Here is a 21,043-nt window from a genome sequence, read left to right on the forward strand (position 1 = left end):
TCACACCTTTAAAATACCATTTCTTTTTCCTGATGGTAAAATGTGGCTCTGGGCTAACAATAACAGCACATACATCCTTTTTCCATGCTGCCTTGGCTGTCTTGAATTGTTCACTGCTCTGGTATTCATTGACTTGAAAAGTATGTGAGTCATGGGATAACTGTTGTGTAGCACAATTTCAAAGCAAAGAAGTTTTACGATGACACAGAGAGTGGAGTTCCTTGAAAGGTGGGTTGTACACTATATAAACCTGTGCAGCAGAAGCATTGGAGAGCATTCAGGATCCAGACTCAGAGAGACACCAACTGAAAACTGAACAGTGCACAGGTATGATGCTATTAACACATTTACTCCAGCAGTTATGGTTAATAATAACAGCTGTATTCCCTGTGGTGCATTCTCCACATTTCACCAAGTTATACATTTCTTATTTTACTTGTTTTTTACTGTGGTTTTGCCACTCCAGAAAAATAAGTCAGTTTTGCATCTCTGTAGGGTGTTTTCTTAATCTGCTTTAGTCCACAGAACAGACATTGTTTATATGGTTTATTTTCACCCATCATGGCAAGTGGGCAGGGCTTTTTTATTTTTATGTCACTGAAAACACGAAGGAAAACAGGAACTGTTCTGCCTTACCAACTCTTTCTATATCTTCTCTACCCCTTAAATACCACCCCGACAAACAGCTTCTACCTTATAAATTCTGAAAAAGTCTTAGCCATCGTCTGTGAGACAAGTCCTGCAGAGATGACTGCATCCACAGAGAAACTGCGAGAGAGCTACAACCAGCAGGGCTTCCTCTCTGCACTGCCTGTGCTGAATGAGACAGAGCTGAGGGAAGCCAGAGATGCCTTTTCTAAGTTGGAGATGGAATTTGGTAAGTAGCACACAGCGATGAAGAGAGATGGGTAACAAGACAATGCTAGTGCAGAAAAGGCAGTTGAGAAAAAGTAGCAACAGATCATTAATGAGTTAAATTTATTTTCTAAAAGTACGAATATGCATAAAAGTAATTAAAACTAGTAGGCTAAATGTTGCCCTGTTTTTTTCTAAGGAAAGCTGCGTTATGTTTATACGTATCTCCAGGTACTAAGTACACGCAGTACAGCCTTCACAATGTTCACCTTCAGTATCCATGGGTGATGAACCTGACCAAACACCCTCGCATCCTGCAAGTGATCACAGCTGTCTTGGGCCTAGATGTCATCCTGCTGGATTCCCGCTTCATCTGCAAATACCCAACACTGGTCAAACCAGCCGAGGAGGAAAAGATTGCCCAAAGCAATGGGCATGCTGAAAAAGATGAACTTCCATACGTTGCCTGGCACCAGGACATGAGGTCAATTTTACTCAACAGGCAAAGAAGCAAACACGTGTTTGTTTTGCTTTCCTTTGTCTCACTCTATTTGTTTGTTCAGGTACTGGGGTATCGCTGGTGGCCCTGTTCTTTCTGTGTGGCTCGCTTTGGATGACTCACTAAAAGAAAATGGTGCCCTTCAGGTTATCCCAGGTATTTCATCTGCTTTAATGTTTTGTTTTGTTGTTCTTTTATGCAACTTGCTATAAAATGTGCTTTCTAAAATCAGCAGTCTTGCTCACAGTGTTGAGTTTTCCTCCTGTAGGCAGCCACTGCTCTGGCATGTTGCCCCATCGCCAAGCCCTCCGCCCTGGGAACATGCTGTCAGTGAACCAGGAGATCCCAGAGGAGCTGGTGCAAGTGGAGGAAGCTCTGTTATGCCCTCTGTTAGCTGGACAGATGTCTGTGAGTTCGGTTTTATACTTAACTTAGAAGGTTATAAATGAGGCTAAAGACATTGTATGTTGAATGAATGACCTTTTGTTTCTTTAACATATAGATTCATGATGGACTCCTTGTGCACGCAAGTGATGCCAACACATCACAGAAGAGACGCTGTGGGTTTGTGATCCGTTACGTTCCCACCTGTGCTTACCCCATAGAGGTAAGGCCAACATTTTTCCCTGTTTTGAAAGAATCAGAGTTTCATCTCGTATTTTTCCGTTTTACTTACTTATTTTACTTCTGTTTCTTAGGATCCTGATCGTCCAAGGAAGTTTCATGCAACAAAGTTGGTCAGCGGGACAGACGCATTCAATCATTTCTCCAACAAAAGCATATGAATGCTTACTGCAGTCCAACTTGCAAGACCAGGAGTTAATATATGTTACAGAAATATAATGTGTTGTTAAAGCAAATGTTTAAGTTTCATAAACCAATCAAATTTCAGATTTCTGTCAAATTGATCACATTTCTGCTTTTATGACATGATTTGCTGTGTTTAAATTCCTTTAACACTATATAATGAATTAATTAAATAATTTAATGTGTGGAAACAGGGTTTTTTGTGCCATAAACTGGTTTGTAAAATTTTAAATAAATGGTAAATTGCATACAAACAAAAGAGACTCACAGCAATTCTGTTTTCCAACTAAAATCTTTATATTATATTAATGACGAAACATCTACAGTATGCCAAAAACCAGTTTAGGATGTTTGCTTTGTGTAACAGATTTTTTTTTTTTTTTTTTTTTTTACTCAAAGCACTACATTCCTATTTAATGTGAAGTGAAGTCTACTTTTTGAAATTAAACTTTTTAACTCTTAAATTTTAACATTTTCCTGTTCAATTCTCATCATAAACAGAGTTGTTCATACAGCTGTTAATATATACAGTAATGTGCAAAAGGCTTAAGCCAACTCTCGGTTCTGTATATTTTCCTAGCAAAATGGCTAATAGGTAATATAAATGGAAATGTATATTCTAACAAGCTTGAAACTAAACATTTGTTGTGATCACCTTTATGCTTCAACACAGCCTGAACTCTTTTAGGCAGATTTCTTGTCATTTCTTTAAGTAGTTTTCAGGAATAGTTCTCTAGATTTCTTGTAGGACATTCAAAGCTCTTCTTTGAATGTCGGCTGCCTTTTTGTTCCATTCTCTGTCATTATGATCCCACACTGCTTCAATAATGTTGAAGTCTGAGCTCTGGGGAGGCCAATCCATGGCTGATGGTAGTATTACATAGGATTTTTCCAGCTATCCTATCCAACACCACTGGCTGAAATGCAACCCAAACCATGACAGAGCCTCCACCCTGTTTTACAAATGGCTGTAGACACTCACTGTTGTACCTCTTTCATAACCTCCTTTGTACATATTGATGACTGCTTTATCCAAAACTTCAAATTTGGACTCATCACTGCACCTGTAGCGGTTGATGTTCAGTCCAGTTCTTGTGTAATCTGCAGAGGTGCAATGATGTTTGTGAGCAGGTACGGTATGTTTGAGTTGTAATTTGTTTCAAACACTATTTCACCACAGTAGTTCACATTATACAACTACAACTGTGCATACAGGGAGTGCAGAATTATTAGGCAAATGAGTATTTTGTCCACATCATCCTCTTCATGCATGTTGTCTTACTCCAAGCTGTATAGGCTCGAAAGCCTACTACCAATTAAGCATATTAGGTGATGTGCATCTCTGTATGAGAAGGGGTGTGGTCTAATGACATCAACACCCTATATCAGGTGTGCATAATTATTAGGCAACTTCCTTTCCTTTGGCAAAATGGGTCAAAAGAAGGACTTGACAGGCTCAGAAAAGTCAAAAATAGTGAGATATCTTGCAGAGGGATGCAGCAGTCTTAAAATTGCAAAGCTTCTGAAGCGTGATCATCGAACAATCAAGCGTTTCACTCAAAATAGTCAACAGGGTCGCAAGAAGCGTGTGGAAAAACCAAGGCGCAAAATAACTGCCCATGAACTGAGAAAAGTCAAGCGTGCAGCTGCCAAGATGCCACTTGCCACCAGTTTGGCCATATTTCAGAGCTGCAACATCACTGGAGTGCCCAAAAGCACAAGGTGTGCAATACTCAGAGACATGGCCAAGGTAAGAAAGGCTGAAAGACGACCACCACTGAACAAGACACACAAGCTGAAACATCAAGACTGGGCCAAGAAATATCTCAAGACTGATTTTTCTAAGGTTTTATGGACTGATGAAATGAGAGTGAGTCTTGATGGGCCAGATGGATGGGCCCGTGGCTGGATTGGTAAAGGGCAGAGAGCTCCAGTCCGACTCAGACGCCAGCAAGGTGGAGGTGGAGTACTGGTTTGGGCTGGTATCATCAAAGATGAGCTTGTGGGACCTTTTCGGGTTGAGGATGGAGTCAAGCTCAACTCCCAGTCCTACTGCCAGTTTCTGGAAGACACCTTCTTCAAGCAGTGGTACAGGAAGAAGTCTGCATCCTTCAAGAAAAACATGATTTTCATGCAGGACAATGCTCCATCACACGCGTCCAAGTACTCCACAGCGTGGCTGGCAAGAAAGGGTATAAAAGAAGAAAAACTAATGACATGGCCTCCTTGTTCACCTGATCTGAACCCCATTGAGAACCTGTGGTCCATCATCAAATGTGAGATTTACAAGGAGGGAAAACAGTACACCTCTCTGAACAGTGTCTGGGAGGCTGTGGTTGCTGCTGCACGCAATGTTGATGGTGAACAGATCCAAACACTGACAGAATCCATGGATGGCAGGCTTTTGAGTGTCCTTGCAAAGAAAGGTGGCTATGTTGGTCGCTGATTTGTTTTTGTTTTGTTTTTGAATGTCAGAAATGTATATTTGTGAATGTGGAGATGTTATATTGGTTTCACTGGTAAAATAAATAATTGAAATGGGTATATATTTGTTTTTGTTAAGTTGCCTAATAATTATGCACAGTAATAGTCACCTGCACACACAGATATCCCCTAAAATAGCTCAAACTAAAAACAAACTAAAAACTACTTCCAAAAACATTCAGCTTTGATATTAATGAGTTTTTTGAAGCTTCGGGCAGAGCTGGAAGAGTTGGCACCACCCGCGCATGGATACCGATGGTTGCACCCTCTTGCAGTAAAGACATGGTATGTTGTGTCACAATAAACCAGCTGATGAAGTTATTTCTCTGACTCATCTACACAACATGATCACTACATATTTTTGCTTCATATATATATATATATATATATATATATATATATATATATATATATACATGTATATTTTATTTATTTTTTTCAGCATTAAACAGCTGCATTCGAAGAAGACAAAGGGAAGGTTCAAATGCAGTGACACCAGTGGCTGTCTTGTTGTATTTGTACCAAAAATGGGCAAGATAATCACAGAAGTCTGATTTGCTTACGTCTGCAGCACCCAATTTAACCTCCTAAGACCCGAACTCTTTCATGCATGCATTTTTATTTCTCTTTGCTATTTGGGCTGATTGTAACCTGGTGAATGTAAAAACAAAGAATTCATTCTTTACCTGATTTTTTGTTTCTGAGAAAAATAATATCCACGTATGAGGACATTCGTTTTAAATTTCGATAGAGCAGTGGCAGTATAATGTCCTCGTAAGTGGATATCAGGCCCTTGTAGAGCAAAATTTTGTATTTTGGTCTAGAAAACCCAAAATTTGATGTCCACATATGTGGACGCAAGGTCCTAGAAGGTTAAGGCTAATTTAATATGGCAAAAACATGTTATCTTGGCTGTGAAATTTGTAATAGCTGGAAGTGTTGAAATTGTTTATTATATACTGTTAAAATGTATTTATTTGGAATGAGACGAGGACATGTTTGCAAAAAAGTGGGTAACGTGATGGGTGGATGGCTCGAAGCTGTGGGCGCAGTGCTAAAACGTTGGCTCTGTCCTGTAAGTCTTCACTGAGTGTTTAGAGCTGAGTCTCTTTGTCAGTAGTGATAGTGTTTTACTACAACCGAGCACAACTGAACGAAACTAAACATTTCCAGTTTTTCAGTTGCATGTTCGCTCGGAAATCGGTGCATAATTACAACGTGTTTGCGTGTCTTTTCTCGATTTTCGTGGTTTCATTTCTATCAGAGCCACACAGACACACCGTACTTAAATTTCTAAAGCATATAAATGAATGTGACTGTGTCAGTGTGTCTGAGTTTAATAAGTACCTGCAACCTCGCCGAAAAAACGAACAATGTGCGCATTTACGCAGGTGGCGCAGTAATCTTTATTAGCACAGGGACGGGTTGAGATCTGATAGCAAATAATAATTTGCAGCTCTTACAAAATGCAAGTCACTGTTACACACAGATTTCAGGCATACAAGGTGAAATAATTTGTAATAAAGGATAAATCTGGATAAATCTTACAGTCTCACAGTCCCAACCAGACGAGTTCACACTTATAGAAAACCATGTTGACGCCTCTCCATCCTCCTCTCATTCATCTCTCTGATGGAATCACGGACTTACACTGTATTATTTTAGTTACGACATCAATCCCATCTTTTCCCTCCCTCATGGGGTGTGCTTGTTTCTGAGCTGCTAATTTGTGCCGTTCTTGGCAGGTAATTATCGAAATGAACTGACTGCATCCTCGTGTATAAATTGGGGCACTGTTAGAGCACCCAAAGAACTTTTCATTCCCATGAGCCCATTTTTGCCAACGCATCATCTCGCTAATTTCAGTCACAGACGTGAACCTGTGTCTCTTTGGTAAACTCATACAGCAGCTGATGCTCGACGCAGACCGTTGGCTACTAAATAAGATCACCCTGAGAGATCACGATGACAGTGTAGACTACTCACTTTGCCTTTATCAACGTTCTTGCATGAAATATCCTATTCTTAAAATAACAAGAACTGCTAAAATTGTATATATTGTAACGACGCGTTTAATCGTTTGCCTAAATGTTCCGCAGAAGTCGTTCTGGGATATTTTTAGAGATATGTCAAAAATATTTGACACTGTAGTGACAACATCATTACAGGTGAAGAGAGTGTGTTGAGAAGATCAGACTAGTACTTTAAGCAGCTCATGAATGAAGTAAAGGATAGAGAGAGGTGGACAGTGAATCAGGAAGTGCAGAGGATTGATGTAAAGTAAAGGCAGCTATGCAATCTTAGAAAAGGAGAAGTCTTTATAGATCTAGAGAAAGCATAATAGGGTATCAAGAGAGGAACTGTGGTTCTGCATGAGGAAGTCAGGGCAGTTTAAATAACCATGTTGACGCATGAAGTTACCCCGGCAACATGTCCAGGGTGCAAACTGTCTTTTGTCTCATATCTGCTCACATGAGCTTCAGGTCCTGGAGATGCAAAGTATAATGAGAGATTAGGAAAATGGATTGAATGAAAAATAAATGATAAAGGTCCAGTTAGTTTGTCAAACAAAGAAGCAAATAGTCAAGTGTGCAAAGCAGTCTAATCCACATGGAGAACTCACTGTATGAAAGAAGGCAGGTGGCAGTCTACACACCTGCCAGCATTCAACCCATTACAACCCCTTTCAATTCCCCACTGTTTCCCAGCGACAACACTTGAACCGGATATTTGACAGGCAGTGAGACAATACTGTTAAAATGTTACTGGTGACATAGGGCTCCTTTCCATTAAGTACTTTATCATTAAACAATGCAAGCGTTTTGGTAGGTACACATATTTCTTACTCCATGTGTAGTTGTATGAAAAAGGTTGTATGGGGAACCTCGGGCAAACAAGCCAACTGAAACGACACAGAAAAAGTGCATGAATAATTCCAAAAAAATAACAAAAAACGTTTTGCTGGCCACAAAAATAGTTACTAATCTGTTACTTTGCTTAAGGATACTGACTGACTTTTGCCTACAAATGAGAATCTCCAGTCTGTTCATCCAGTAAACCCCTCAGAGTAATAAAGCAGCCAGTTTCTATCACGATAGGTTTGAACATTATGGATTTTTGTATTATGGGTATGTCAGGAGATTATTGAATGACGTGTAAATAAGGAAAAACAATTGAATTGTGTTGTTTTTGTTATATAACCTTTTATTGAAATTGTTAGGGCATTCAAAGTTTCACATCAGGTCAAAACAAAAGTAGGAAATAGGTAAGAGAGCTTGATAAGCTTGATAGAAAAAAGGAAAGAAAAAAGCACCCCATAGATCAATAATGTGATTAAACTCTTGTTAAGCCAGTTTCAGTGTTTCTTTAACCATGACACCTATTCCATCATAGACTTTGTGAATGGGAGCGTTGCACATGAAGGCAGAGGTGGTCACCAGCTTGTTTTTGGCGTCAACATGAACTTCTTCCACATCTTTGTTCACGTGTTTGCAGCCCAAGTCTTTCAGGGCGCCTGCTGTCTGAGCATATGGCCACCTGATGACAGGAAGAAAAGGCACTGTCAGAGCGGCTGACTGATGTAGTTTTGAACCCACATTAACATCTGATAATCAACTACTTCACCCACTTGTCACACTCTTTGTCCTGCCCCACGGTGAGCTCGCAGCCCGGCAGGATTTTTCCAGCCAGGATGGGCGCTATGCAGCACATGCCCAGCGGCTTTCCAGCTTTGTGAAAGTCCTTGATGACCTTCTCTACATTTGGCTGGACGGCACAGTCCTTATTCTTCACTGCCCAGTCACTCAGGTTCTTAGCCACACCGAAGCCCCCTGAATGGGTACAAGAGAACATCACAAAAGTGCAACTAGCACAACAGAAAGACACAGCTTGTGTGTTTTATTCTGTGGTGTCTCACCTGGGATGATGGCAGCATCAAATGCTGAGACATCTAGCTTGGCCAGATCAGTGACCTCACCCCTGGCGATACGGGCGCTTTCCTGCAGGATGTTTCTCTTCTCTTCTGTGGGTTTCCCCTCGCAGTGGTTTACAACATGCATCTGATCTGCATTTGGAGCAAACATTTGCACCTGCATACACATGAAAGAAGAGGTTAGCCTCTGCAAGATTAAGGGATGTTGTAGGAGTTCAAATACTTCCAAATGTCACAGGGTTCAGATAAGTACAAAGATGAATGTGTAACAAGCCTTTTCTCGCCCTTACTTTTGCTCCTGCACGACTCAGGTGGACAAGGATGGCAGAGGCCTCGTGGACCTCTGTGCCGTCATAGACTCCACAGCCTGACAGAATGACTGCAACACGCTTGGCCATGATTCCTATAAAAACACACACAAAACAATCTTCCTTTAACTGAACACCAGCCAGCATGGACTATGGACTATTTCTTTCCCAGTCCGATATGATAACTAATTAGTTGGCTAATCACTGCTTCTGTGCCACCTGTTCTGCGTTCACATAAAATTTTTACATGAGCAGGTGAGTCATGAGTCCCAGGCATGCTGCCGCTGCCAGGTAACACTTTTGACACCAGTAAACTGGAGTTACAGGATCGGGTGTTTAATCTGATGAATAATCAAGTTGTATCAAAGAGTAGTTTCGTCTGAACAGAGTTTTTCTTCTTTGCATGTCATGAATGAATGAATGAATGAATGAATGCCTTTATTGTCTGCAAAGAAAACTGCAAGCAAATGGCTAACAAAACAAATCTATCACTTGGAATTATCTTTCATTCATCAATGTTTGTCTCTAAAACGTAACTTGGCCAGTACAAGCAAAGACGGATGGATTTTCTCACCTTGAACGGCTGTCGGTCGGCTAGTTCTTCAGCTGTGCGCAGCAGAGTTTTCCAGTAGAGGTGTGATGACTGAACTCAGAAGCAGACTCTTTATAATCCCTCCCGGTGTCTCCTCCCCTAACAACTCTGTAGCCCGACAGACTGACATCATCCGCGTTACCGATAACCAGGAAAACGCTGAGTCATTCCGCGTTGCAATAAAGTTGTAATAACATGTTGAGTTATGAAAAGAAAACATGAAAGATAAGCCACGAAGCTACTGCATTAAAAAATCAAGTTCACTTCTTTGGCCTAACTTTTGAAAAAAGTGGCATATTAAAGCCACCGGGAATGGAAGAAGTTTGTGAGGTGTGATAGGAATATCTGTCTTATCCTGGTTTGGATTTTTTGCAGCGGGGGAATGGTTAATAATTATTAATTAATTAATAATACTCTTTTTGCATGATTCGGTTTAACTTTTAGGTATTTATCTGTGTATTTTACATGTTGTGCAAACTTCCAAATAATGACTACATTTTATTTTATTTTATTTTATTTTTTATGCAATGTAAAACATGTGCCGCTGTACCTAAGTGATTCATTTTAGACACACAACAGATGCCTGTTGGATATTCCATGGGCGCTGCCCGTGTTATTTCCCGGTGAGACGCGGTTCGCCCTCTCAAGTGTCTGCTGATGTTACGCCCACATGTATAAAACTCAGCCTCCGTCGACAGAGGGAGACACTACAGCCATGGCTCAAAGCGGCTCTCTGCACATATCCGTCGGCATCCTGAGTATCGCCGGTGGTAAGCTTATGGTTTGCTTTCGGAAGTGTTACCAGCTTTGTGTTTGTTTTGTTTTTTTCATGTAGACTATCATGGTGAAATGTGCGCTCATATTAATATCTTATGTCACATTAACATGTGGTGAAAATAATGAAGTACATTTTAATAAAGTGATTTAACTAAACTGCTGTAAGTGACCTCGAACAGCCGTCTGTCGTGAACGATATCAAGACATTTTAAGCCAGAAAGAACATTTCTGTAAGCTGCCATAAGTTTACGAAAAAGTGATTTTTATTTATCCTTTAAAAGAATATAATTAAGATGATAAAAACCTCTTTTTCAAGAGCTCTATAAATATATTTTAAGTTGAAAAAGGAGTAGTGTTAATATAGTGCAGAAGACAGAGGTACAATAATTCAGTCACAAGGATACTTGCAAAGATGTTATGTCTTTATTTTCTATGTAACCTCTTTGAGAATCTTGTTGAATACAGCCTATTTACCAAAATAAGTAAAAATATTAGATGAAATAACAACTACACACACTTAGAAAAGCTGAAAATCACTTTTAGCATTATTTTTTAAACTATCCAGTCTGCTGTAAATAAATAAGAGTTCATAATAATAAAAAACTAATTCATTATTAATTATGATTTAATAATTAAAGAATAATATAAACAATAATAAAACAATATTTTATGATGATCCTTCTAAGGTTGTTAAGTTAACTTAAAAAACAAACTAAAAATAGATGTGAAAAACAACATTTTAGTTAACCAAAAATAAACAGCATATTTTTTTTTTAGGTAAAAAAAAATAAAGAGATAAAGATGAGAAATAAAGATAAAGTCAGTGATTTTATCCTACAGGTTCACTCCTGCTTTTGGTGAATGGTTATGGCAGCACTCCTGAAAAAGATTTGGTCCCCCACACTGCACTGGGGATTCTGCTTCTCATCACCGCAGCACTTCTGGCTTACTCAGGTTTGTTTAGGTTTGAGTTTTATTGTTGCATGCTGTCATGTAGCTGTAAGTGTTTCTCCTGACCCTGCCTTGTTTTTTCCTAGGAATCCGTCACAGTCTGTCCCACGGCCGCCTGTTTTCCACCTTGTGTCTCACTGTTTCTGCTCTGTGGTGTGGCTCTGGTCTGGTGTATATCCTGGGAGGGCAGAGTGTCATACAGCCCACACAGCTTAGATTCGCATTCGTCCCAGGCCTTGCGGCGTTTATCTTGGCCTTGCTCATCATAGGCATTGCTGCTGTTGTAGCAAAGAAAGCAGTTCTCTTTCTCATAGCTGTTGGTATCTCCTTAGCTTCTGCCCATCAGATCGCAGGTCTGTCAGCGGTAGGTTTTGGCCTGTATGCCACAGCTGCTAACTACTTCCTTGTCTGTCTGGTGTGTCTTTACTTTGGTTCTGGACGTCTGCTGTCTGTGATCACTCACGGTAAAGTGGAACTTCCTGGAACAGGTGTGAAGAAGAAAGCTGAGCTGAAAGCAGAGCAGAACCAGGGGTGTAATGATGCCGTGTCAGTGAGTTTGGTGATGAATTTATTATCTGCATCTGTACTAGCCTGTCCCCTGCTAGGTGTGGTCCCTGCGCTCTCTGTCGGTCATGTTCCCTGGCTGTGGACAGCTGGCGTGTTCCAGCTCGGCATGTGTATCCTCTTTTACAGAGGTATGGATATGCTGGCTGCCACTTTTTATGGCTTCACTTCCCTGTTTGCATTTGCAGAGGGTTACAGTGCCCTGCTGTCATTTTATTCCATTCAGCCTTACTCACCTGTTCCCTTTCCTGTTGTCTTCTCAGTTCTTTTCTTCATACTGGCTCTGTTCAGTACTCAGAAGGACCTGCTGGAGGGCTTCTACCAGCTATTCTTTGTTGCCTATTCTATTGCTCTTGCAGCCCAGCCTCAAGGCTTCTTCCAAGCAGGCACTCAAGGTGTCCAGGCAGCTATATTTGTGGCTTCTGCTTGCATGCTTTTGATTACCACCTTTAACATGGCCTCTAGTACCAAGATTCCCACAGGGCAGAGCTGTTTCAAGGCTTTAGTTGGCAGGATGCAGAGCGTTACTCTTAGAGTACATGACAAAGAATTGCACACACCTTACCTGGGGTACTCTAAATATGCAGATGCAGAGGTGTTAGGTCATGCATCTAATGTGCTGGCTACATTCGCAATCACAGCCACAGTAGGTAGCCAAAATCCTCTCTTTGTGCTGATTCTACCCTGGGTGGTCATGGCTGGCGGAGCACTGGAGCTGCTGTGCGGCGCAGTAGCCTTTGCTCGGGGTAAAACCTTTGAGAGCACAGTTTTTATTCTCTATGGGGTGATGTGGACGGTGTGGGGGCTGACACGATATGGCGGCCTGTATGGGGAGACCAGAGGTCTTAACATTGCTGTTGGGATCATTACCTTCCTTGTGTTCAACATTTTAGTGACAGCTGCAGCGCTGTTTATGAACGTCGCATGGTTTGTCTACGCATTTACCTTCCATCTCATACTCATCAGCTTCGTGCTGGATGCCATGGGCTCGCTGCCTTATGGCTATGACATAGGAGTCACAATCATCTTTGGCCTTGTCAGTTTTTATTTTTTCTTGGCACACATTTTCAATAGCACCTTCAAGTCTCCTCAGATCCCCTTAGGAAACCCTATTATCAAGCTGACTGGAGCAGGGGGAGGGGCAGCTGTCTGTCCACATTTACCAGCCCGTAAAGCCACATCTGTCCTAGAGATTGCAGGTAAGATATAAGATACACTGATGCTGAGTCCTCAAATAAGCAGATGTTAGTATGCTGGATGTGGGTTTCGTTTTACTATCACTCCCTCTTCTTTCTTCATGCAGAAATCATGAAAAATGGCGGCATATGTGGAATGCCTACTGACACCGTCTATGTGCTGGTGGCCGCTTGCAACAGACCTGATGCTGTAATCAAAGCTTACAAGTGAGTTTCCTATTTCATGTATTTCACTTGTCCCTGAGTGTATTTATAGCTGTCTAATTCCTGTTAAATCTCACTGTTTTGTTTGGCTTCAGGGTGAAGAAGCAGGCAGAGGACCGTCCCATGTCCATGTGGATCTCCTCCGTCAAGCAGCTGGAGCCGGTGCGACACCTGCTGAGCCCTCTGCTTCTGGACTTCATGGAGGCTGCATGGCCATCTTCCATTAGCATGGTTATACCAAGAGGCGAGTGTAAAACTGTGTGTGGGTGTGTCTGTGTGCTGGTGGGATTTTTCTTATTATCATCATTTTTTGTGTCTTGCTTTCTCACACAGGCCCGTGGATGGAAATCTTTGGTTTGGGAGATGCTGCCAAACACATTGGGACTCCACAAAGCATTGCTATCAGAAACCCCGACTGTTCTGTAGCCACACATCTCATTGGTTTGGTAAGGGCCATTAATATTGATCATTGCATATCCTAAAATGAACCAAAATCAGTAAATACCAACTTCTAATACTTATTCCTACAGGTGGGGCCCATTGCAGTAACATCAGCCAACCCCACAGGTGAAGCCGATACAACTCACCACAACCAAGTGTATGCCAAACTGGGAAACAAGGTAATGATGATAATTTAGTTAATGAAGACTAAATGAACTGCTCATTCCTAATTTCTTTCAGTTTTTTTTAGTTTTTACTGAACTGAATGTGGTTTTGTTTCTTAGGTGGATGGAGTGTTATGTGATGGACCCTCCCCAGAGAACATTGCATCTACTGTGGTCGACTGCACCAAGATTGAAACTGGACAAATTGGTTTCTTTAGAGTCGGTCTCATTCCAAAATCAAAGGTAATATAAAGATCACACAGTCATTCTCTCTGTTGTAGTAATTTGGTGGTTGTTTACTTTGAAACCTGCTATTTTTGTCTACTTTCAAGGTTCTTCAAATCTTTGAGGAGGTTCAGAGGCGGCACAGACAAGGGCAGACGAATACTGCCTTTCAGGATGATATGGAGCAACCACTTACAGAAAGAGACATTTCAGAAGTGGGAAGCACCGAAGATTCGGGAAGAGAGTCTGAAAACTCAACACCCTCCCCGCCTTCACCTGAAGAAAATCAAGTCGTCGGGAATGGATCGTAGTTTTTATGCATTGCTTAAAATATATTAAATAAACACAGCCTAAATAAATAAACCAGATGTGTAAAGCTGGGAAATCACATGGAGAAACTAACTGGGTGATTTGTAATGTACTTAATAAAGTGTTATTTATAATGTTTTCCCTTTTGTCTGAAAATTACAAAATTACAGCAATGCACCTTTTAACTTTTCATGTTGAAATATAAAACTGCATTTGATTAATGCTAAATGCCAATGTCCCTATCCATAAAATACTGTGTGAAAAAAGTTGTGTTTTCTTTTATTCTTTGACAAGTCATAATGTTCATAATGACGTGGGTTTTTGATTGTAATGAAAGTAGCTGATTGTGTCATAAGAGTATTGCAATTTTAATGTGCATTATTAAAAATAACAATAAGGATAACAATAAGTAATGAAATTAGTAACAAATGTCTAATCTTACTATGATGATGTATGCATGACTGTATGTCCGTAACAGGGCTAATCTGAATACTCTGGATTTTCATATAAACTGCATGCATTTCACAATTCCCCTGCAAATGCGATGTTACATTTGTTTGCATTTGTTGCACCTGCAACGTGCATAACTTATAACTACATAACGTATAACAGTCACCAAATGTTTTATCCAAGGGAGAATTTAGTTCAAGCCATCAGAATTATTATAGCTTTGAAATTCTAATTAGCTTTTATTTTGATTTAGTTTTGACTTTTTTTTTCTAGTCGTTTACTATCAGCAGTTTGCTTGTTTCAGTTTAGTTTTTATTGGTTTCAGTGCTAATTTTAGTCTTTAGCAGGGTATAGTTTTATTTAACTATAATAACCTGTAATAGACTTTTGCTTGTGATGATAAAATAAGCTTGCATTTACATTGCACTTTTGAAGACTAAAAGTCACAAAGTACATTACAAAATAAAATAAGACACAACATACAACATTAATATACAAACATAAAAAGAAGAAGGTCCAACCAGTTGGAAAACTGTTTTCTGTCTGTAAAAAGTGATTTTATCCAGTCAATTAAATGAGGTGAAAAACATGTCAACGTGTTAATTTCCTTAATTTACATCACTACTAATTTTATTAATATAAATGTGATTAATAAATCGATACCATTTCAGTAGACTGAGCGTTGCAGTATATGACATGAGTTATCAACTGTTCCAAGTATACCACTGTTTTTACCCCTTAATTAAAAGCTGGACCAATATTAGAAAATCATCTTTTAAAAGTGTATTAACGGAGCCTAGTCACCAGGAGAGAGCAGACTGTGTTCTGCTCGAGCAATTTTTGTATTTGACTTTGTAAAAAAACAAACTAAATCAAGTGAAGGCATCCAAATCTATCTGGTTACGTTTAGGCACTTAAAACTACAAAGATTTTGTAGTTTTGATTCAAATATTTCCCTTTCCAATACTAATGTTTCACATTAACTTCATGATTTATATATTTAATGCCAAGCAGTCTTTCACAAGCATGACAAGCTGACAGTAGCTGTTTTACAGCATTATTTTGTGAGAAACATCACTGGCACAAAAGAATGCCTTGCATGAGAGAAACAAAACAGTGCTCTTTGTCACCCTGGGAATGGAAAAAATGTCAAAATGTATCTAATATAGTTTTACGAGAAGAAGCATGAAGAAACAAAACCATTTATTTGTTGTTGTTTAGAGGCAAACACAGATCACCCCTAATGTTTCTAAGCAAATTCTTCTTTTAAAAAAAAATAGTTTCAGAGAAGTGCAATTCAAGTGATACTCGTGTATTAATAAGCAACTCTTCATACATTCTTTGTCACCCTATAAAAAGCCTATTACCTGATACCGGAACCAGGAAATATACAGGTCACTTTTTCTGAGCATCTACAGGCACGGCTTTTTAAACACAGTGAGTGGATGGCCCTGAAGTCTCAACAAAAAATCAGCAACATTGTGACACTAAAAGACACTCATCTTATAAAACGGTATTAAGAGTGCATAGATTATCAGTCAGGAGACAGCAGTTTTTGCCCTGTTGGTGAAATTTGTGTGAAAAACTGCTTTGTTAGTTTTAGGAAGTACTGTGTTTTTGGTTAAATATGTCAAAAACATCCCCACATGATGCTGCTACCACCATGCTTCACTGTAGGGATGGTATCGGCCAGGTGATGAGTGGTGCCTGCTTTCATCCAGACATGACGCTTGCCTTTCGGGCCAAAGAGTTCAGTCTTTGTTTCATCAGACCAGAGAACTTTGTTTCTCATGGTGGCTTTAGGCAAACTTCATGTGCTTCTTACTGAGGAGTGGCTTCATCTGGCCACTTTACCATGGTTGTCCAGAAATGGTTGTCCTTCTGGAATGTTCTCCTTTGTCCACAGAGCAGTGCAGGAGCTGTCAGAGGGACCACTGGGTTCTTGGTCACCTCCCTGACTAAGACCCTTCACCCTGAGTGCTCAGATTGGTATTTCTGTACCTTTCCCTAGATCTGTGCCTTAATACAATCCTGTCTCTGAGGTCTACAGACAATTCCTTGGACATCATGGCTTGGTTTGTGCTTTGACATGCACTCTCAGCTGTGAGACCTTACATAGACAGGTGTGTTACTTTTCGAATCATGTCAAATCTACTGAATTTACCACACAGGTGGACTCCAATCCCCTGTAGAAACATCTGATAGATGATCAGTGGAAACAGGGTGCACCTGAGCTCTGTTTTGAAGTTCAGGTGCTTCAAAACACGGCTGTTTCCTGAATGTTTCTAAGCAATTTAGATAAAACCAGCATTGTTTTAAACACTTCCTTAATTGCAAATAATTAACCTGCAAAAAAACACAAGTGATACTCAGTGAGCTAATATATATATGTACTTTGTGACTGTATAGTCAACCAGTTACCTAAAATTGTGCCAAGGAACCAGGAAACGTACTGGTCTCAGTGGGCTTTTTCCCTTGCCACACTTTCCTCCTTCCTCGAGCAGCAAAAGTCCCTCTGCACCTATTTTATGATGGGAAACTTTGTAGCTCAGAGTGAAAGCAAGGCCCCACCCAAAGTCTCAGAAAACTCGAGCTCCAACAGGTAGATGGGGAACGTCAATTTTCACCCATTTCCACCCATTTTCAGATCTCTCCAGTGATGTTCAATCAGTTCAAGTCTGGCCTCTGGTTCGGACACTCAAAGTCCTTTACTCTGTAAAACAAACAAACAAAAAAATTCTAAATTGATCAAGTGAAGGCATCAAAATCTACCTGGTTACGTTTAGGCACTGAAAACTGCTTTGTTACATTTAGAAAGTATTGTGTTTTTGGTTAAATATGTCGCTTCGCAACATAAATGCTTTGCATTAATCTCATGATTTCAATTTAATCCAGTGACTTTCATTAGCATTACCACATAACAGTAACAGGTGTTTTACAGCATTTCCATATCTGGTGACTAACATCACTGACACAAAAGAAATGTATTGCACATACGAGAGGAAATAAAGCCTTTGAGGTGTCCCCCGGGAATGGGAAAAATGTTAAGCTGATGTTTGGCAGCATTGTCAGCTATTTCATTGTTATGATTGAAACGCCCGCATTATGTTGCCAGAAGAAACAAGAAGAAACAAAAGGTGTTTTGTTCTATTTTGTTTTGTTCAGAGGCAATCTCATGTTTTAATACTTCCTGACTTGTGCAATAATTGAAGTGATACTCTTCCATGAATAAGCAACTTTACAACTTTGTCACACTCAGTATGGCAAGCTGAGAGCAGTAGCTGTTTCACCGCATTATTTCCATATCCTCATGAGTAACACCACTGACGTAAAATGGTGTTACAGCCTTCATCAAAAATGCATTACATTCATTTTTCTACACACAACACTCCATTATCAGGGCTCTAAACTAACTCTTTGCCAAACTTTTTTTCTTAGGTGCACCAGCACAAAAGTTAGGTGCACCCAAATTTTTCAACTGCATCACTTAACACCGCAGCTTTACATGTTCACTTTTTTAAAAAAAATTGCTGTCCATACACACAATATTGATTTGTAAATGATTAACTAACAACTTGTCAACACAAAGTTCTTTATTTGGAGAACATTTCTACAAGAAATATAAACTACCGTATTTTTTGTACCATAAGGCGTACCGGATTATAAGGCGTGTTAAGCAAAACCAAACAGTCAGATAAGCCCAACTTTACTCAACTCATTCTTCTTGCTTCCTCCACTTCTGTACCATTGATCATTAATGTTAAATTCTATTGCAGCTGCTCTATTCCCATGTTCTACTGCGTGACTGATAGAGTTTGAAACCTGCTTCGTAAGCATGTCTCTTAACAGGAATCAGCCCATATTCTATTCCATTTTGGGGTCCTTATACACACACAATACGGTAATATTATGCTGAAGCATGGTACATATTACTCCGTGAGGCTCCTGACTATGGTAGCCATCATGCTACAACAATCTATCAAGCGGTGCGGTTTCATAGCTTACCAAAGCTGTACTAAAATATTTTGACTGATTTTCAAGCGCTGTGTACCACATAAAATCGGTTCGCGGTCAGTAAGCACAACCAGAATTCATGCATAAGGCACACTTTTGAGGAAATGAAAGGATTTTAAGTGCACCTTATAGTCCGAAAATTACAGTACTGAAAAAGTTCTTGTGCTTAAAGTGCTTCACTGTGCTGAAATTTAAACTTAAAATATCTCAAGATATATAGAATAAAAAGAAAGTCAAAATTTAAAGTGCCTCAAAGGCTTTGAACTGAACATCTCAATATCTGAACATCTTACCTTGGGCATGGGCATCTGAGAGGTTCCGCCCTTTACTATCTTTGATTGGTTTCAACTACGATATGGGCATAATGTGTGTCTGTTGTTGACCACACGGAGACTTTCAGAGTTGCGGAGACTTTTTTTTTTTTAACTCAAACACACCAGAGCGACCTAGGATTTTCTTGGCGGAACATTGGCACATTGGCAGAATGTGCAGGTGTCACCGTGCGCTATTGGATTCCCTACATCATTTCCCCTTTCTGCATGTCTGTGCAGAGACACGCGCATGACACACAAATCGATCGAACAGCAGCAGCGCAGAGTCGGTGCTGCTGTTCGATGACAAAAAAAGTTTGCTTGAAATTTCTTCCAAGTTTATTATTTATTATTATATAATAAAACATTTATATATAAAAACATGTAGTCAGAACCTTTGCTCAATATTTTTTTGAAGCACCTTTGGCAACAATTGCAGTCTTTCTGACTATGATGCTACAAGCCTGGCACACATATTTTTGGACAGTTTCTCCTATTCTTCTTTGAAGAACCTCTCGAGCTTCAACAGGTGGATGGGGAACGTCCATTTTCACACATTTTCAGATATTTATTTGGGTTCAAGACTGGGTTCTGGCTGGGACACTCAAAGACATTCACAGAGTGGTCCTGAAGCCACTCCTTTGTTATCTTGGCTTATTGTTTCGGGGCATTGTCCTTTAGGAAGATAAACCTTCCCACCAGTCTGAGATCCAGAGAACTCTGGTCAGGTTATCAACAAGGATGTCGCTGTATGTTGCAGCATTTGTCTTTCCCTGGACCCTGACAAGTCTACCAGTTCCTGCTGCTGAACAACATCCCCACAGCATGATGCTGCCACCACCATGCTTCACTGTAGGGATGGTATCGGCCAGGTGATGAGTGGTGCCTGCTTTCATCCAGACATGACGCTTGCCTTTCAGGCCAAAGAGTTCATATTCCTTAGACTTCTTGGGCTTGGTTTGTTCTTTGACATGTACTGTCAACTATCAGACCTAACACAGAGAGGTATGTGCCTTTTCAAATCATCTTGTATCCACTGAATATACCACAGGTGGACTCCAATCCCCTGTGCAATATCTGATTCTGGATCTGTTTCTCAGAGTCATGGCAAAGTCTTTGAATGCTGTATAATAATGTCGATGTTATTTTGTTTTTTAATTATTATTATTAATGCATTTGAAAGAATGTCAAGCAATCTTTTGCAAAGTTTTCATGTAAAAAAAATGATTAATAATATGTGTAAAAAGATTTTTATTAAATGCATTGCTGTTTGTGATTCATATTGCTTGCCGGAAGCTCGTCCTTGGATGGCCTGCTGGGCGGGAGAGCATGCCTGTGTAACATGTCTTGATAAAAAGAGGAACGGAATGTTCCAGTAAGATAGCCAACAATACTTAGTTTTTTGGCTGTGGCGCATTTTGTATGGCTTCTTTTCTTTGTTTAATAGCTTTCTGCCTTCACCTGAGGGTGTGCCCTAAGCATGTGACTTCAGGTCTCCATAATTGGAGTTTATTTAAAGATAAACAAGATGATTTCATATATTGCTTGCAGATCATGCACTAGACGGTATGTTGCAGTATTAACCTGCTTCAACACTTAAACAAAACATCACTCTTTGTTTTATTATTATTATTATTATTATTATTATCCTGTCTCAAAACAGAAAATGAAATTGTAGTTGTTCTTGGCTGAGAAACACAAAACCTCTCTTTTTTTTTTCTTTTTTTTTCAAAACAAGAAACTAAGTTTTAATTTTTGAGCCTTGTCACATAAAACAAAGCAGACAACCCAGCTCTCAGCTGGCTCTGGACTTATCATCATCAAGGACACATGGTGAGAGCCACTTCAGAAGTTACAGTGCTCATCACTCAAGCAACATTTAAAAAAAAGGAACAAAAAACAAAACTCAGCACACTACACAGAGAACAACAACAAGACACAACTGAAGGCTTTGTTCTTGT

At 39.9% G+C, this 21,043-nt stretch overlaps 3 protein-coding genes across 3 annotated transcripts; 2 read left to right on the forward strand and 1 right to left on the reverse strand.

Annotated features, from left to right (window-relative positions):
- The first annotated feature begins 206 nt into the window (after window positions 1–206).
- Window positions 207–2,583, forward strand: zgc:174917 (uncharacterized protein LOC565650 homolog). Its single transcript, XM_031745297.2, has 7 exons — window positions 207–327; window positions 687–877; window positions 1,087–1,339; window positions 1,419–1,510; window positions 1,623–1,762; window positions 1,857–1,961; window positions 2,053–2,583. The coding sequence occupies exons 2-7, from the start codon at window positions 748–750 to the stop codon at window positions 2,137–2,139; spliced, it is 807 nt and encodes a 268-aa protein (XP_031601157.1). The 5' UTR covers window positions 207–327; window positions 687–747; the 3' UTR covers window positions 2,140–2,583.
- A 5,240-nt stretch (window positions 2,584–7,823) lies between these two features.
- si:ch211-153b23.5 (uncharacterized protein LOC321177 homolog) lies at window positions 7,824–9,595 on the reverse strand. Its single transcript, XM_031745235.2, has 5 exons — window positions 9,459–9,595; window positions 8,867–8,979; window positions 8,562–8,733; window positions 8,274–8,475; window positions 7,824–8,182 (listed from the first exon to the last, which is right to left on the reverse strand). Exons 2-5 carry the CDS (start codon window positions 8,972–8,974, stop codon window positions 7,990–7,992), a joined length of 675 nt encoding a protein of 224 aa, XP_031601095.1. The 5' UTR covers window positions 8,975–8,979; window positions 9,459–9,595; the 3' UTR covers window positions 7,824–7,989.
- Window positions 9,596–10,160: 565 nt separating this feature from the next.
- Window positions 10,161–15,346, forward strand: si:ch211-153b23.4 (uncharacterized protein LOC335392 homolog). Its single transcript, XM_031745317.2, has 9 exons — window positions 10,161–10,246; window positions 11,094–11,207; window positions 11,291–12,967; window positions 13,072–13,171; window positions 13,264–13,412; window positions 13,502–13,614; window positions 13,699–13,788; window positions 13,894–14,016; window positions 14,106–15,346. The coding sequence occupies exons 1-9, from the start codon at window positions 10,192–10,194 to the stop codon at window positions 14,307–14,309; spliced, it is 2,625 nt and encodes an 874-aa protein (XP_031601177.1). The 5' UTR covers window positions 10,161–10,191; the 3' UTR covers window positions 14,310–15,346.
- The last annotated feature ends 5,697 nt before the right edge of the window (window positions 15,347–21,043 follow it).

Source organism: Oreochromis aureus, linkage group 2 (assembly GCF_013358895.1).
Source record: "Oreochromis aureus strain Israel breed Guangdong linkage group 2, ZZ_aureus, whole genome shotgun sequence".
Taxonomy (NCBI): domain Eukaryota; kingdom Metazoa; phylum Chordata; class Actinopteri; order Cichliformes; family Cichlidae; genus Oreochromis; species Oreochromis aureus.